General features: G+C 41.7%; 2 protein-coding genes across 3 annotated transcripts in view; both read left to right on the forward strand.

Moving 5' to 3' along the window:
- The window catches only part of LOC131443332 (1-phosphatidylinositol 4,5-bisphosphate phosphodiesterase beta-4-like), a 62836-nt gene extending 53248 nt beyond the window's left edge, over positions 1-9588 (forward strand). The window contains exons 27-40 of one of the 2 annotated variants that reach the window (XM_058612861.1): positions 154-318; positions 1656-1860; positions 2951-3039; positions 3227-3380; positions 3472-3521; positions 3878-3943; positions 4429-4544; positions 4847-4922; positions 5027-5202; positions 5314-5415; positions 5518-5575; positions 5809-5895; positions 6350-6386; positions 6849-9588. In XM_058612861.1, coding sequence (XP_058468844.1) covers positions 154-318; positions 1656-1860; positions 2951-3039; positions 3227-3380; positions 3472-3521; positions 3878-3943; positions 4429-4544; positions 4847-4922; positions 5027-5202; positions 5314-5415; positions 5518-5575; positions 5809-5895; positions 6350-6386; positions 6849-6925 — 1458 coding nt within the window. In that variant the 3' untranslated portion in view covers positions 6926-9588. The remainder of the gene's footprint in view (positions 1-153; positions 319-1655; positions 1861-2950; positions 3040-3226; positions 3381-3471; positions 3522-3877; positions 3944-4428; positions 4545-4846; positions 4923-5026; positions 5203-5313; positions 5416-5517; positions 5576-5808; positions 5896-6349; positions 6387-6848) is intronic. The other variant, XM_058612862.1, reaches the window with a different exon arrangement.
- Positions 9589-13231: 3643 nt separating this feature from the next.
- On the forward strand, positions 13232-18660 carry lamp5 (lysosomal associated membrane protein family member 5). The gene is made up of 6 exons (XM_058612863.1): positions 13232-13324; positions 14005-14183; positions 14672-14803; positions 15151-15247; positions 15945-16133; positions 17543-18660. The coding sequence occupies exons 1-6, from the start codon at positions 13264-13266 to the stop codon at positions 17716-17718; spliced, it is 834 nt and encodes a 277-aa protein (XP_058468846.1). The 5' UTR covers positions 13232-13263; the 3' UTR covers positions 17719-18660.
- Positions 18661-18919: the final 259 nt, after the last annotated feature.

An 18919-nucleotide genomic window follows, 5' to 3' on the forward strand; every position in this document is an offset into this window, starting at 1 on the left:
ACAAAACAACTCAGTGCATGTCTTATTACACACACATGACTAAATAACTACATTTTGAATACTCCAAATGCATTTGCTACTCTATTATAATCCTGCTGCATCAAAAAAGCTCCAATTACAGGGGAAAATAAATAATAATCCTTTTTTTGTCAGGTGTTCTCTGGTCAGTTCCTGTCAGACAAGAAGATTGGCACGTATGTTGAAGTGGACATGTACGGGCTGCCGACGGACACCATCAGAAAAGAGTTTCGCACACGTATGGTGATGAACAATGGGCTTAACCCTGCCTACAACGAGGAACCCTTCGTCTTCAGAAAGGTAGTGAAATAGAAGAGAGAGCTGGTTTAACCAGAGGAGGGGCGACGGGGGAAGAAAGTGGATACAGTGACGTAAAATTAATGTGCAGCACACATCGAAGGCTGTCTGCACTGCAATGAAAGCACAGCGGTAACAGAACGGGAGGAAGAAGCAAAGGGAAATAGACAATGTGGTCGTACTAAGACACAGACGTGGTATCACCAAAAAGAGCTGAGATAATTTTAGAAATAAGGATGATTCAATTGCAAAATCAACAACAAAATAGAAAGAACATAATTACAGCAAAGTTCCAAACTTTGACATCACTGTCACTTTTGGACTCAAATGCATGACTCACAGACAATGGGGAAGCAACTCTGGACAGCAGGAAGAAAGGGACAACGGAAGAAAAACAATTAGGTAGAGGAAAAGAAAGAAAAGGAGTAAGATGGGAGATGTGGTCAGCCAGTGAGTGCGAGTTTGCAAGCAATAGTGCTGCTCTCAGCAGAATGAGGAGTCTCTCAGCCATGACTGTGACTCCAGCTTTCTAACACACACCATCAATCACAGCCTGCCGCAGTGCTGCTCTGCTCTCTCTCTCTCTCTCTCACACACACACACACACAGTGCTATCACAGAGGGGCATCATGAGCAGAGCTGCCGGCAAGACTCTCACATCTACACAGAAATACTGCCACACCTTTTGCATGCATGCATGCATGCACAGCATTGTCAAGAAGATGACTCAGAACAAACAATACACACCAGCAGCAGTACTCACACACACACAGTGCATCAGCAAGGCTGTTTACTAAAAATTACACACCAGTGGTGCTTTCAACCATTTATCCCCAGTGAGTATTCTTCGGCCTTATCTCTTACCGTCCTCTCTGTCTAGGTATTAATCATCCTCCACTCACGTTTACTTATCTCCACACAAGGCCTGTTTAGATGCTCTTGTTTTTTTGTTTTTTTGTCCAAGGGTGTGCACGCACTCAGGTTACACACACTCTACAAGATACACTCCACTCTCTGGATTTGTACTGGATATGAAAACGGTCTTCAGTCCCAGATATGCTGTGTGTTGCTCTGCTGTCACAGTCTGAATGTCCCCTAATGGTGTCCTCTGCAGTTTCATCCTTGACCTTCGCCTTAAATGATTCGGTTTAATTGCAGTGCCTGCAAAATATTACGTTGCTTGTCAACTGTCAAATCAGAACAAGTTCTTCAGGGACCAACTCCTAACTGACGTCTGCACCTTCTGCCTACATCCGTCTCCCAGTACTTTATTAAGACTATTTTAATTATTGTTGCTTCTCCCTCCCATCCTCCCTTTTCCCATCATCTACCCCTCCTAGGTGATTTTACCAGATCTTGCAGTACTGCGGATTGCAGTCTATGATGACAACAACAAGCTGATTGGCCAGCGCATCCTGCCTCTGGATGGCCTACAGGCTGGTTACCGCCACATCTCTCTGAGGAATGAGGGCAACAAACCCCTATCGCTGCCCACCATCTTCTGCCAAATCATCCTCAAGACCTACGTGCCCGACGGCTTTGGAGGTGAGGAAAACAGGAACACACACACACAGAGGTTAATTTATGGAATGAAACTCAAGTCCTTTTAAAGTTTGGGTCAGTAAAATGCTTACTTAAACTTAAATACTAAATGTTTTTTAACTTAATTAGTGTTTACAGCTATGGGCTTCTTTCTGCACCTGCATTAGAGACCAGTCTGCCATCCCTGAACAAGATTCATGCCTCTTTTAAGTTACTGTCTGTGATGCCCACTAATCATAATAAAACTAGTGATCAGCCTTCATCTGTAATTGGGTATTGGGCCTCAAAATTCTTTGAAATGTCCTTGATTTAGATGTTTTAAGAACTTGTGGAAACCCTGATTACAGGTTTGTTTCACATACACATACTTTGTTTTACTGCTTCAATTTATTCATGGCTGATAAGCACGGAGCCTCTGTTGCCTGTGGGGAGAATAGAAAGGGAATAAAAACAAAAGCAGAATAGCCTTCTCTTCATTTTCCACTGTGCTGTTTGAACATAGTATGATGTTCCAAATGATGATGACAGTGAATCTGCATTTTAAAAGAGGCAGAAGTATAAAAATGAACAGGGCAATCGAGTTGTCATTAAATAAAGCCACGGGGCTTACACTGAGGAACCATTACTGTAACCATTAGCTCTCTGCTGTAAGAGCTGCTGCTGCCAGAATCACTTCCCTAACAGACATGCAGCATTGGACAAGGACTTCAAAATAAAATCCTTAAGCTGTGTGTTTAAACAAGATCCTACTCCAGTATTGATTAGTGTACTTTCTCAGCATTAAGAGGCTGTTGATGCAGGGGGTTGATAGATTTTCTGATACTGTTCATGGGCTGAGGGATTGAATCAAACACACTTTATACACTGCCTTTTTTTAGATACTGTTAAAAAAATACTTAAGAGATCAATCTTCAGAGTGACTTTGCTCAGATACCTTTATTTTGCTTAAATATGTACCTTGATTTTGGTAAGCTTGAAATAAAACTGTCATGAGGAATAGTTTCATTTACACATTTGACTAACCACAATATTTCCAACCCATTTCAAATCATGTCGTTTTCCTCATACTAACTAATCCATTTGTGTGTTTTAGCAATTGTGGATGCTCTTTCTGACCCAAAGAAGTTCTTGACCATAGCAGAGAAGAGAGCTGACCAGATGAAAGCTTTGGGCATTGACACGGTACACACATTAAACACACACCTGAATCTTGAGAATGAGTCCAATAACTTCTGTAGTTAAGACTTCTAATAGACAGGATAAAAAACTACTACTACAATGCTACAACGATGCTTTTTACTCTTTAATCACCAGTGGTGCAATGAAAGCATCATGACATTCCACTTAAATCCATCCTTCCCTGCTGCAGAATGACATAGCGGACGTTCCCAGCGGAAGCTCAAAGAATGACAAGAAGGGAAAGGGTAAAGGGGACACTGTGAAGGCCAGTGTGACACCACAAGCCAGCTCAGACATGGCCCAGTCCTCCAACGCTGCCCAGAATAACATAGAAAACAAGAAGGGTATGTATGTGCTTATAAGACACACACATTCAACACATACATATGTAGCTTACGCTGACAGTTACGGCTTTTTTCTTTCCTGCCGTTACAGACTCTGCACTCTTGCCTCATGTCAGCATTGATGAATTAAAGCAAATGAAGGTCAGTATCCCAGCTTCTAACTCCCAATACAGTGCTGCATATCTGTTGGGAATGATCAAATATAGAATAGCCAAACAAAACAGTAACAGTAGGTAATATTTGCTTTAAGAAATGTAATGTAAGGTTGCTGTAAACAGGTTTTTATTATGGTTCTACTCAAATGTGTTTCTTTTACACGGCCGTTATCTCTACTAATTTTGAGCCAGAATTGAACTTCACTTCTTAAAATGATTTCTTTTGTATAGACATGCCTTTGCAGAGCCATTGTAACAGTGACAGTGACATTGTAACAGCACGGCAGCTCTTTTCTATGTGACGTATACAAGAGAACTAAGAATGCTTTCCTTCCACTGCAGACGTACCTGAAATTGATTAAAAAGCAACAGAAGGAGCTTGGTGCTTTAAAGAAGAAACATTTGAAGGTTGGTGATTGATTTAATGCAGAACTGTCTGTTCATGAAGCAAAAGAGGCTTATGCTTATTCTGCACGGTAATTGATGCTGAGAGGGACAGAAACTGAGCCAGGGGGCCGGTTACACCTTTCATCTGCTTCATCCCTGTATTTGTTTGCACACACAAAGAGAAACACACAATCTTTCCATTACAAACACAGATTGTGCAGCCACATAATTAATGTTTCATATGAAATTAGACTTGCTAAAGTTGCTTTTTCCTTTGACCAGAGCTCATCCCAGACACCACAGTGGTTGCTGGCTCATTCACAGTGGCTGATTAATTATGACGGTGTTAAATCCTATTTTGTACTACATGTATAATCATCACATCCAGGCCAGACCCATCTGTTAGCAGACTGCACACTTACTACTCAATATATCATAAAATATTCAGTTGATACTAGTTAAAACTGCCTCTCTTGATGCAAATGATACTTTTTCTTTTTCAACAGGATCAAAATACAATGCAGAAGACTCACTGTGGTCAGATGGAAAAGATGGTGTCTCTGCATGATAAGGATAAGACATCCGTGGAGAAACTACTAGAAAAAGCCATCAAGAAACGTGGGTAAGTGACAAAGAAGTAATTCTACAAGGTTCTATAGCATAATTTAATACACATCATACACAGAACTAGGATAGATTCGGCTAAATGGAAGCCGCCACACTGGTAGCGGTGAGAATCGCCAGACACGCAACAATATTATCACGATATTGCGATATACTCACACAACACGTCTAGTGAGAGTGAGCATGTGGCACCATCTAGTGGACTGAAACTCAATAGATTGTTTTAATGCTAATCCACAAAAATAATCGCTGACGTGTATATTTTAGATTGTCACATATACTTATGTGCTTTCCTTACAGTGAAAACAACTGTCAAGAGCTGAAGAAGGAGACAGAAGATAAGATCCAAACACTACTCACTGATCATAAAGCCAAGGTCACACTGCACTGACTTCCTATCTTATCCCAAAAACCACCCATCCTTTTCCACATAGCTGTGGAAAATTAACGCTTGTGTATGTGTGCTGTGTGTATGTGCAGGTGAAGGACATCACAGCGCAGCACACCAAAGAGTGGTCAGAGCTGAGCAGCAGTCACAGCAGTGAGGAGCAGGAGCTAAAGGACGTCCATGTCACTCAGCAATGTGAACACCTCAAGAAACTCCTAACCAGTGTTCAGGAGCAGCAGACCGTGCAGCTCAAACTCATCCATGAACGGTGAGAGGCTAAACCGAATCGTCGGTTACCTTTCTGCTGCCTTCAGCGGCAAGCGCGGTCTCTAATCGCGTTGTTCTTCTGTAACTGTGTCCTATTTTTTGACAATTTTAGGCAAAGCAAAGAGATGCGTGCCAGCCAGGCCAAGATGTCCATGGAAAACAGCAAAGCTATCAGCCAGGACAAGAGCATCAAAAACAAGGCAGAGAGAGAAAGGTGGGTCACACGGACGTACAGTGTCTCCAAATGTACTGTTGAATTATCACGCGATGACTGTCTCATGATATCTAAAACACCTGTTCTCTTTTCATTAATTAGGAGAGTGCGGGAGTTAAATAGCAGCAACACCAAGAAGTTCCTGGATGAAAGAAAGAGGGTGGGTTTTAGTTTAGTAATTTAAACAAATACATTAGAGATTCTTACCTTTAATCCCTGCATGGTTAACAGGCTGCACCTCCAGTGTATGGCAGTTCCATCAATCTATATCCTGACATGAAACAAGACATGTCCTTTTCCGAATCATAATACAGCTATTGACTATAAAAGTTACAATTTCAGCCCATGAATAAAAAGTAACTCATCATTGGTTCTGTATTCGTGTGTCTGCAGCTGGCTATGAAGCAACAGAAGGAGATGGAGCAGCTACAGAAAAACCAGAGAGAACAGTTGGAGAAACTGGAGAAGTTCAATGAGCAGGTACAAATCACTGCTGATGTACCGTAGATTGAGTTTGTTTTTAAGGAGAGAACTCTGTATTCATTGAAATGTCAACTTCCTGCATAAACTGAACATCTGTTTATGAACTTTCTTGTTCCACTGGCCTTTTAAGTATAAACAGGACTAGTGGCAAGGGACTGCTGCAGTTCTCTAGCTGAGTTCTTTCCAAGAAAATGACTGTATATTTATTTATTTATTTTTAAATCGGATATGATGTAAACTGTAGTTAGATTTGCTTCACAGGAAGTGACATCAGTATTGCTGAAAAACAAAGCTGGGGTCCAAGGAGTAAACACTAAAGTGCATATCTAAGAATGTACTGTCCCAGAGTATGGAGTTCTCATGTTTCCATCTCAACCTTTTATTTTGCCATTTGTCACCTGTACTTGTTTTACATATTCATTTTTGTTATGATTTGCTTCTTCTGGCACAGCTTTTGAAATCACAACATGCAAACAAAGGGGTTCAAGGTAGGCATCTCCATCTCACTCAACTCCACCTCTTTCCCTGCCACCCCATGTTACTCATTTTGTCACCTCAGTTTTCTGCTAAGCCTATTGAAATCCATTGTTACTGCAATGAGCAGCAGTTAGCAGCACTGAGTAAAGCCAAGAAGTAGAATATGACAAGCCCATCAGAAAATGTAAAGCATTTTACGAAGAGTGGTTCATTTCCCTTTGTATTATAAAATCCCAGTCTCTCATTTTTTAGTCTGCAGCTCTCAGGGTGTCAGCTGTGCCAACCAGCAGCTTGTGTCATTCATCACCATGACTCACCAGCTATTACTAAGCACAAACAGCCAGCTCACAACCTGTTCCACTGTGTTTTCACTCCAGCTCGTAATCCTTAGCTTTTGTAGTAGGTGACATCTTAGCGGATCTTGTGAGTGTACATTTAATGTAAATTGTAACGTGTTTGATTGTCCCTTAAAGGCCAAGGACATGCAGCAGATGGTGAAGCTGGAGGAGGAGATGGACCGCAGGCCTGCCACAGTGGTGTGAGCGACTGAGACACACACACACACACACACATGCAGGTGCAGAAACCGTGGACAGTACTCTACAACCAGAGACAAAAACCCTGCCTTCATCACTGTCTCTGTTCTTTTCTGCCATGTTCACACACACACATTAGTCTTCTCCACCATTGTTTTTCTTCATTCATTCATTCATTCATCTGCACTCCCTGTTCTCTGCAACTGTACCCCACCCACTAACTTTATTACACTGAGCCACTGGTGCTTACCACTGTTTGCTGGGATTCAACCACTTATTAAAAAAAAAAATGTTATTTTAGAGATTTGGCGCCAGAGTCAGGTGCATACCCTCCTCCACCGTCTGTAAATCAAAATTTTCTATCACACACACGTGTTCACTCATGGGTTAGATTGAAGTGGGCCTCTGTTCCTGTTTTTTTGTACTTTTATTTTTTAGTCAGTACACAATTTACTGCTCCAGGTACTGCGTTAGGTGAGGGGAGGAGAATATGAAGATTTGTCATATTACAGCACAAATGAATAAACTTTGTGAAATACACTGTATGCTACACACCAGTCCTGTCCTGAGCACTTTGTATGTAACAGGCCGTCATAACAATGTGGAAAATGTAGCAGTACTAGAATTCTGCATTTCAGTAAGAATGTATTTTTTAAAAGAAATCACTGTATGAAGGCGACACAAACTTCTGTCACTTAACCCTACAATGCAAGTTCAAGTGTTTGACTTTTTGTTGTTGACCAGTGTTACAGTAGACTTGTTAGACCCCCATGTACTGCACAGTGCAAGGACTCTAATCAAATTGCAATATTTATTGTTGTGTGCAGTCAGAAGTCTGTAAAGAGATCACAAGGATTAATGGTGTTATGTCAGTTTCTACCTTGTACATGAGGATGTACCTGTGGTTTTACGAAATAGGTGTCTCATGTGACCTTAAAGTGGTGTATAACAGTAATTACTTTGCTCAATTTATGTTTTCAACTGCAAAAATCTTAATCTAATATTTTATACATCTAATTCGGACTTGGAAACCCTGTGTACTATGCAAATAAACAAATGTAACAACTATTTTCCAATATTAGTTGATAAATGTATAGGTTAAAGTATTACAGTAATACTAACCAACCCCTGTGGATTTGTAGGCCTTCAATGAAATGATACAAAGGCAAATGTCTTCAGTAGTGATTGATTAATAAGAACATCCAAATGAAAGCATGATGCTTTAATGAACTTAACATCTACCAGTAGGCTCAGGAAGAATAAGATGCTTACTTGCATTAATCAAATCAAGCAAAAGCTGTAATACACTGACAACAGACTGAATCCATACTAATTCAGCTGTAATAGCTCCTCATTTTAACTGACTGGCATTTCACCATCAAACAAAAACTTGGAGCAATCCTGTCAGTCTCCCACTCACTCATAATGAAGAGCTTCCTGACTCTCACCTTAGAAACCTAAATCCTCATTGTGTCCCTGCTCACCTTTGGTCAGGCGACATCACACAATAATTACAACAGATCTATAACAAAGCCTGTTACATGGCTGCTACACAATCCACACAGGGGATTTCAGATGAGGCCTATTTCCCCCTCATGTCCCACAATGGCTCCTTTAGAAAAAAGAAAGAAAAAAAACTAGCAGCATTTTGTTAAAGCTACAGAAGCTGTTATCAGCCAAAGCACTGCTGGACACAAAAGCTGCTGCTGCAGGGAGAGAGATATGATGTGGAAATAAATAAACTAATCCTGTGGGTACTGTTGTATTGTGCACATAAAATCAAGCCAGGTAATTATACTGCAACACAAAGACCAACCAAATGACAAAAAACACATTATTCTATTGATATGACACACTGAAATGTGGGGATATAAAAGCACCTTGAGGTATTTTGGCATTTGTTAAGATTATTATTTTCCTGCTGTTTTATTCTGCTGTAACCCACTTAAAGGGTAGAGGGGATATTCTTGTATATACTGGAATGTATGTAGTTTCATTTACTTTTTGACCAGTTGTGTTCTGTCATTCAAGGGCTTGGGGATAGAATGGAGATTGTTGGAGATTTTGGGGGAAAAACATTTTTCAACCACTGGGTTTTCTTGTTTGTTTTTCCCAGTCTGCCCTTATTGCACCACACAACACAGTATAAAACTCTCACCACATATCTAGATAAATGAGTTAAAAAAAAAAGAAGTGCTTTTAAACTTTATTCCATCGCTTTCATATGTGCCACTCTGTGTCTGGTAGGAAGTTTAAATTATTTTATGAATGATAAAATGCCAAATTAAGGGGTTATTTATATGAAGATATATAAATGAATATATATTATATATTAGATATGTGTAGTTTAAGATTATGTTTTTAGAGGCTTTTTTGCACTAGTTCAATGTTTTATGTTGTGTGATTACATGTAACCTTTAGCTCTCTAGTTTGTCTAAAAAGCAGATTATTTTTGCACAGCAATGTCACTGATTTTAAGTTCCTCGGGTTCTCCTGTATCTCCTCTGTTTTCTATATGAACTGTAGCTTGTCAACAAACCATTCTGTGCGCGTTTTTGTATTTATATTGTATTGTTGAACTTTGTTGAACTTATAGCAATGAAAATACTGTTGTTATCCAGCTCCTTTAATACTGTTTTATAGTATGTGTACCAATAAAACCAGGTGTAAAATGGGACTGAAGCATGTGGCTCATTTGCGTTTTTCTTATTCTGTTGTTTTTCTATTGGTCAGTCAGTCAGTCATCATCTACCGCTTTATCCTCAACCAGAGGGTCGCGGGGGGTGCTGTGCCAATCTCAGCTACATCGGGCGATAGGCGGGGTACACCCTGGACAGTTCGCCAGTCCATCGCAGGGCCACACACAGATAGAGACAAACAACCATTCACTCTCACACTCACTCCTATGGTCAATTTGGAGTGTCCAATTTACCTATCCCCACATTGCATGTTTTTGGACTGTGGGAGGAAGCCGGAGTACCCGGAGAGAGTTTTTCTATTGGTGTTTGACATAAATTCATATATTTGGGCAGGAAACGTTTTATTTAAACACAAAAATAAATAACTGCTATGGCAAGAATATTTAGAAAGTCAGTGCTTCTGTTGGAACAATTTTTAAGGAAAAAGAAATGTTTTTTTCCTACTAATTCCAACAATCGTTCTCCCCTCAGTCTCTACTTGATCTTCTTTATTATTATCATTTCAATTTGAGTCGCACTGAATGCATTTGTTGTCAACAACGATGGTGCAGCGCGCGCGCACACGCCACCCACATACTTACTGACTAAACAATGACCACTGCTGACTAATCACATTCAACATGTATGGAGTGGCTCCATAAACCAGATCCACTCATGAACACAGGCGGCTCCTGCTCTTTATTGTTATTAAAAGCGACGTATTTCCATGAGAAAGGCAAACAAAGCATAGTAATTATGTCTGTGTTGCCAGGCAACCGCGCGGCTTCCCTCTTCACTATATAACGGAGGTGATGGGTTTGTTTTACCACAAATCTTTGGGATGGAGACATTTCCGAACTCGTTCTAAACTATAGAAGCATGACATTTATCTCGTAAGTGTTGTAGCCATCTCAGAATCATGCACAAAGCTCCCGGTGAGTCTAGCGGGCAGACGGGCACCCGGATCCTCCTGGAGGCGATGTCGAAGGATAAAGTCCACCTGGCGAGGTTTGTTCTGGACGCGCTGGATGGTGAGATCGTGGACTACAGGACAGAGGGCGCACAGACGCCCCTCATCTCCTCTGTGCTGCTACCTGACGCCCAGGCGCGCTCTAAGTTTGTAGAGCTGTTGCTACAGAGAGGCGCCCGCGTCAACTGTCGAGACGGCGACGGGCGAACTGCGCTCAGTCACGCGTGTGAGAAAGGCTACCTGGATGCTGTGAAGATCCTGGTCCGAAACAACGCAGACCCCGAGGTCGTAGACTCCTGGGGGAACACTGCGCTGATGTACGCCACAGTAGCAGGTCGCTCTGCCGTGGTTGAGTTTCTGGTGAGAGCTTTCAAAAGACTGGGTCTTCAGATTGACAGGCAGAATAAAGTTGGAAACTCCGCTGTTGAAGTGGCGAAGTTTCTGGGCCACACCGAGTGTATCTTTGCGCTCACGAACAACTCCAAGAAGAGCCGCGAGTGTGACACTGACGCTCAGAGAAACGCTCTGCCGCGACTTGGTTTGAGGAATGGTGATGAAAGAGACACGATTGAGAAGAAAGTTGGACAGTTAGCGAACAAACTTGAGGCTCTCCAAACATGTAGCCATGCAGATTGCATACGCTTTCAAAGGTGCACGTGGCAGACACGGCCTAGGACAAAGAGTAGGTTACCATCGATGGACTCAATAGAAGAGTTTGAAAGAGAGAATGACTGTTCATCCTCGCCTCTACAAGAGCTGGATTTCTCTGGAGTCCTGACCCACACACTGCCTTCGCGGACTCCTGACCATTCTCCCAACTATAAACAAACCTGTGACAGGCTGACCACCTTTGATGACCGCCCCCCTCCTCTTACACAGAGCCGCGACACTCAAAAATCTATTTTCTTCTCACCTCGCCCCAACAGAAACATGTGCAAACTTAATGTGCCTTCGTCACTTGGCATCTTACTGACTCCTATTCTTAAAACTGAGAGAGAATCTGGAACAGAAACATCGAAACTACTGGACTTTGGCGTGCGCAGGTTTCATGACAGCTATTACAAAAAAAGATGCAGTCTACCAACCAGTATCCTCAGCCCCACACCCCCGGAGCGCACATTGGTGCCTTTGCGTAAATCCAGGACCATAAGGAGACGCGACGCGTCTCCGTGCAAAGCTGAGCCACTTCAAATGAGCCCGACCTGTGCCACTTCAACAACGACTTTTTCAGTGTTGAGCAACAAGCTCTTGCGTCGGTTCACGTCCCCGGAATTTCAAAAAGACACGAAAGATTCGAAAGAAGATCCGGTGTTGACTTCAGGTCGAATTCCGCGATCTGAAACTTTCCCCCAAAGTAATAAACATCCACAGGTTGGCAGCAAACCCAGCATCGACAGCATCAGCTCCGTCAAGTGCGAGTTTGACTTTAATTTCAAAATGACAAACTCTTAAAAGCCACAGTGCACCGTGCGTAAAAGTGTTTGTGCGTATCAGGACATCAGTGTGGCTTTTAGACCTGATTCCACCAAACGTTTAACTGCGCTACTTTTCCAAATACTTTAGTCCCAGATATAACCAACAGAGAGACTGAAGCAGCAACTCTATCAGTCTGAAATACACGTTACTGCAGCGACAGAGTCATGAAACTTCTCGTTTCAGGATAGATGGTTGCGTCGGTTTTAAGCAGCCTTTGCCACTCCTCTTGGAAGAGGTGGGGGTTACATCCAGGGTGGAGGGGTGGTGTGCCATCGTAGCATTTTACTGTGCTGTGTTGTACTTTTCACACATCTGGTCATTTTGATTTCTTAGATTTCCTACGCGATCAAATCTTAATCTAGTGCATAAAATGAACATGCTGTTGGGCAGCAATGTTCCTGTGTGTGACAAAGAGATTGAGAGAGGGTAAAGTAATCTGATTTGCGTGCTGTTTGGACTGTCTGGTCTCTCCACACACCAGGAAGGTATTTATTTGTGTACAGACTTCAACTGCAGGTTCGCTCTTGTCACAACTTGTGAAATTGCTCATTATATTCAAGATTCGTTTAGAGACAGTTCAAGCTTGGAGGCAAATGCAACAACATTGTCATCATACAAAAAAGGCGAGATTACGAACGATTTTAACGATAAAGAGGATTTTTGCAGCTGTCTTCCTCACCCACTCTCGTCGCAGAAGTTGAGAGTGGGAGGGAGGGAGGGGGTTGCTGTCGTCGTTTCCCTCCACAGATCGTTTCAGCCCATACAGCTGCTTCCACAGAGATGGAGACTACAGCACTGCGGGAATAACAGACCGCGCATGGCGAGTCCTTTCTTACAGGAGACACATTTAGTTGATGGACTTTCTCTTTCATGTGTGGAAGGAGCGCAGTCCTGTCGCGTTCACTGGTTTAACAACCTGTCAACCTTGGGGAGGGAGGCCGGCTCGGATATCAAGAACTCCAAGGTGCCGGCTGCTTCTGTAACGTCAACCGGATCTCACGTTAAACCTGGGGACATTTTTGCTGCATTCACGATGATTTGAGCGTGACTTCTGAGTAGAGGCATCCCTCCTCTCTCTCTCACACACACACACTCTCTCTCTCTCTTTTCTGTTTCTTTCTCTCCCGCCTCCCCTTCCGCCTCTTTTCTTCCCTCTTTCTTTCCGTGGGTTCAGCACACGCTGCCCGGACATTTAGCTCCTTTTTCTGCACTGGGGAAGCCGACAGAGATGGGACGACTCGGTTTCAGCACCACGGAGAGCGCCCGACTTCTGCTGCTCACCGTGTTCGGTAAGGGAGTGTGTGTGTGTGTGTGTCTGTGTGCGTGCGCGCGTATGTCGTGACTCCTTACTGCAGTGAGTGTGTGTGTGCGCGTGTGCGTGCGTGCCTGTACATACACCTTTGTGAGGACAAAAAAACTTAAACGGAAAAGAAAGCGAGGACATTTTGTGAAAGTGAGGAAAATGTGCCTGGTCATCACATTCTGTCAGTCCATAAAAGGGCTGTTTATGGGTTAAGACTTGGTTTTCGGGTTAGAATTGGGTGAAGGGTTAGACTTGGGCATTACGTTGTAATGGTTAAGGTTAGGGTAAAGGGCTATGGAATGACTATGAGTGTCCTCAATAAGAATGTTGTACAATAATGTGTGTGGTTGTGAATTGGCACGTTCCTCATTTCCTCGTCAAATGACTCTTATAAGTGGTTCAAACGGGATCAGAGTTTGTAACGTTGTTCAGACCGCAGCCCACTGGGCGCTGTTGTTCCCCTGATACTGCAGATGTCATTCTCCTGTGATTTCCACCAGCTTCTGACTTTGCTGTGAAGAACCAGTGGTGATGTGAAGATGTGGCAGACCTTCAGCTAAACTCAGTCTGGCCCTTTACGCCACGGTTTCTGCTGTGTCTGCACGTTTTGCAGTCTCCCTTCCACCTCCAAGTTTTGAGTTCGCTCTCTCCCGGTTTGGTCTGCAGGTGTGTTGGCGCTGTCCGTGGTGCTGGCAGAGCAGGAAGGGGAAAACCTGTCCGGTCTTTCCGACAACCCGGACAAAGCCATCTTCGCAGTGCGGGAGAACGGCACAACATGCCTGATGGTGGAGTTCGCCGTGAGATTCCTTGTGCCATATGACGTGCTTGCGCTCAATGGGATAGACGTAAGAAACTCCACTGTGCATATTTCAACACATAGGAACCGTTTAAGGCCAATTCAAGTGTGCAATCTGCGTGAAATGTCACTTTGTGCTGCAGACATCAAAAGTGGTCGCATTGGTATAAAAATATATACATTTTTACATTTAAAAGTATTTTAACATTCATTTGAATTGACCGCTTTTGCTCCCTCGTGATAGAAATGTATTTTGATTACATAAAAACTGGATTTTCTAAAGTAATTTTGCAGTGTGTAGTCGTGTGGAAAATGCTGACGACGCATTACAGCGCATCATCATGAAAAGTGAAACCTATGTCGTTATCAGAACTTATATCCTTATCATTAAAACAACAACAACATACATTTGCCCCCGTGAATTCGATCGTAGAAATGCAAGTCCGACAATGAAAAAAAAAAGTTCTTCCAGAGATATTTCAGTCCATTATTTAATCCATATTTGTCAAGATTTTTTCGTGTTTGTTCTGTCTGCAGCTGATCACCGAGCAGGCGGCGTTCACTCTGCCCCGCGGTGCAGAAATCGAGGGGAAATGCGGGAGTACAGAGTCAGAAATCCACATAACCTGGAAGAACAACGCCTACATTCTCCGCATCTACTTCACTAAGGTGGGCGAGGAAAACGCACAGTAAACCGTTATGTGCAATAAAAAAAAAAAATATCCATCAGCATTCATCACACATGTACATTTTAAGATTGTACCATCACATTGAGTCAATTTTGCTGATTTTTTATTTTTGTTTTAAATGAGTGAATGAACCGTTAATTAATCCAAATTTAAGACAGATATACACATTTAGTGAATGGTTACACTAACTCAGCAGATGGATATGAAGCAATTTTAATTACCTATCAGCAAATGGAAATCCTGGTCTTTATTTTCTGTTGAGTGTGGGACAACCTGCAGTATAGAAAAGCCCGGTGTGACACGTGTGTGTGTCTCTGCGTGTTTTAGGAGTTCCGTGACAAGGGCATCGAGGTGTGGAAGATTACCAGGGTTCAGTTCATCTACGACACCGCGGAGACTTCGCATTTCATCAACGCATACAACCGTGAGTCTCCCGCTGAGCCCATGTGTACAGTAGCCACTCAGCACATTGCTATCCTGCCTGCACTGGTCGCAACAAGCTCATCTCACATTAACATGCAGCTGGAATCACAGCTGATTCATGCAGGAAATTATGAACTGCGCCCACGTTCAGACACGAGCTGTGCCCACGCTCACACGATTTTCAGGTTTGTTTTAGTCACGTTATCATTCATTTTAAATTTGCAACACATAAAATTGTTATTTGTTATTATTATTGATTCAATATAGTGTTTAATGTTTCTATTATCTTTGGTGCATTTTATGATCTTGGTGGTAACTCAAGATCCAAATCATTCACTAAAAATGTTATATGAATATTGATATTACATTGAACCTTGCTTTCACACAGGGCTGCACCATTAATTGCAAGACAATCAAAATCCCAATACAATAAGTGCACTATATATGCAATATAAAACACTGCAACCATTTGATGGAGTATAAAATCCCCAAATCTTGCTCTTCAGATAACACACGATTTGTTTGTTGTTTTATTTTTTCATGAAAATTACAGGTAAGATGCAAAGATCATGTCATGTCAATTAATCATATTGCAGTCACAATGTCTGCTTGTTTGACACAAGCCTTCCTAAAACAAATGGAAACGCAACTTATGAATTCCTGCATATATCACATTTATCAACAACTCTTCTGTCCAGCTGGGAAACACACAGCCAGCACCCACCGCCTGTCGGCCCTGGTGACCCCCGCCGGGCACTCCTATGTGTGTGCAGCACAGCAGACCCTCAAGCTGATCTCCACTGATCACCAGAAAGGCGTCACTATCTCTATGTATGACATCCAGATCCAGCCCTTTGACATCTCCTCTGACTTCATATTCAGTGAACGTAAGAAAAACCTACATATGACACTAACAGCACAATAATTGTCTACACACACACACACACACACACTGCATGTTACATGTTATGATGCAAAACACAGATGATAAGGACAAATCTTAAGTTGAGGCCGATATGGCCTTACATCTCTCACTGGTACATACAGTGCAGGCAAAGCTCTCTGGGGTTTATTGCTGCAGTGTGAGGACAATGAACATTGGGCTGCAGATACAGGGTAACAAGGGTGGTGACACAAGAGGGACAAGAGAGACGCAAAGAGATAGAGAGAGAGAGTCATTAAGACTTTACGAGTACAGTCATATCCTTGCCATCAATGCAGCTTTTATAGACTTTTTTATACTCAATGAGCCCGACTGTCCTCTAAAGCCAATCACCTTGGAAGAATTATTTGCTCTGAGCCGCTGTGAACCAGGTCATGCATCTCTGTTTGCCTCCTACAGTGTGCATTACTGCCGTCCACAGAAGCACCTTCAGCTTAAAACTTAAGTTCACACATTGTGTAAAGCCAGTTATTCACGTGCCTCTGCCCCCTTCACAAACACACATGTACTGTAAAGACGTTAATCTTCAAGCTAACATGCATGTAGCTGAGCACGGGAAAACGAGAAAGAGAGCAACTGTTTGACACACACATGGATGCTACCTCCATTACCCACAGACATGTAACGGGGGGGGGGTACAGTATGTGTACCACTACACATACAATCTTTGATCAATATCATCACTTTACAATTTACAATCGAAAATCTTTTAATAATCAGTATTGGCCAATTAGTATTTATTAATTAGCCAACTATTCAAATTATGCATTTTTTTTTTATGACTTGTTTTATGTCATTTTTTTTATTTAAAAAACTGTAAATAAACTCACTGCACTGCAGACGTAACGTGAAGATTGGAGAGAGAGACCACTAATTATGTTTGATAACTGGTCACAATTTATAATTTGTAATATTTGTTATCATTAAACTGGACTATTTTTATCAGAGGGAAGAAAAAAATTGGCTAAATATATGGGCCAAAAAAAATGGCTCCAATAATCAACCATCAGCTGCCCTGGTTTCTAAAAAAATCAGCATCGGCATTGGCCAGAGAAAAACCCAAATCAGTCAATCAATCAAGCTAATCTTGTTCTATGTTGACCACCAATAAAAATGGGCCAAAAAACATCCCCAAAAACCAGTATAGCAAATATTATATAATTATAATTATAATATATAATTAAAGTATATGAAATATATTTTATAGACTAACAAATAAAAAATTATTGTCAGTTTAATAAATAATGAAAACACTTTTAGATGCTGCCAAATTATCACTCCAATAAAACAATTTACAAGAAAAATTCTGAATCAATCTCCACACTCACTGACCGTCTATTCCACTCTACGCAGCCTACAAGTGCATCACCGACCAGCGGGAGCGCCTGGAGGAGACCCTCCCCCTCATCCTGGGCGTCATCTTGGGCCTAATAATTGTCATCATACTCACCATCTACCACTTCCACCTGAAGCTGACAGCAGTCCAGCCTCAGCTCCCCAGAGACCGCTCCATGTACAAGAACATGTAGTCAGCAGCACTGTGGCAACTCCCTCAGCTCTCTCCAAAGCTAAGATGGTAAAAAAAAAAAAAAAAAACTCCTCAATGTCCCAGGTCAAACTGAGGAAAGTGGCCTGCCATGGACTGATCCCCTGACAGAGATGAGTGTCACCTGTACTGAAGGCCCACTGGAACTTTCCAAAAGCCAAAAACACAAGTTAGTGGGACTACAGGAGCTTAGCATTGATGTAGTTGGAGGGTCAACCTGCCAAAATCAAATCTACCTGGCTGCTGAATTTGAACCAAATGCCATAAATTCATATTCTGCATTACAGTGAATAGAATTTTAATACAAAAAATACAATTACTAATTTATGCTTTTATGTTCTGGTACCACCTGAGATTACAGTACACTCATTTTTCTGACATCACTGAGGCTTACTTTGTCACTTTGTCTTGCAAAAAGAAATGTCAGATATTGCCTGAGCTTCTGCGGTCATTTTCCAACAGTTTGTTGTCCTCTTCTCTCTTTATGTCTTTGAAGCTGCTGCTACATAATTCAATACCTAATGCTGGTTCTGTATTTGCTAACTTAATAGATTTATGTTCAACAATGAATGCAGCCATACTGTTGACAGTGGATAAGTCTTGTAGTGTGTGCAGTGCTGTGGCATTCAGTCATTAAGAGTTGCAATGTCTTTGCTTTGAATTTGAAAAAAAAGAAGATATATATATATATATATTTTCTTCACATGGATGTGAGGAACATATCAAAAAAGAAAGAAAGAACAACATTTTGAGTGAAATTCTGTCTGTGATTTTATCAGAATGCCATGTTTATGAAAGTACAGAGGTTATAACATTTAAATGTGTATAATATTTTCAGAAACAAAGTCTATGCATAAACCTCTGCTGATGCAATGTTGTGTAGTATTTTATCGTTCACTGAAATAAATTTCCTGAATCATCTCTACACCCCTGTCTATTAACCATCACATTACTGCAGTGCAATCCCTTCAATCTTTTATATCTTATAAATGTCACATTTTCTGTAGTTTAAAACAAATTAAATGAGTGTCTGAGGTGACAAATGTGACACGTGTGAGAAGCAGCAGGGTCAGGGATGAGGTATTGATTTTGTTGTTTCAGTCTGAGCCTTTGAAGGTAACACAATATGAGCAAATGTAATTGAAAATAAACAGAGCATTTGTGTCGGCTACACGTATCTCTCC

This window comes from Solea solea, chromosome 17, assembly GCF_958295425.1.
Source record: "Solea solea chromosome 17, fSolSol10.1, whole genome shotgun sequence".
Lineage (NCBI taxonomy): Eukaryota > Metazoa > Chordata > Actinopteri > Pleuronectiformes > Soleidae > Solea > Solea solea.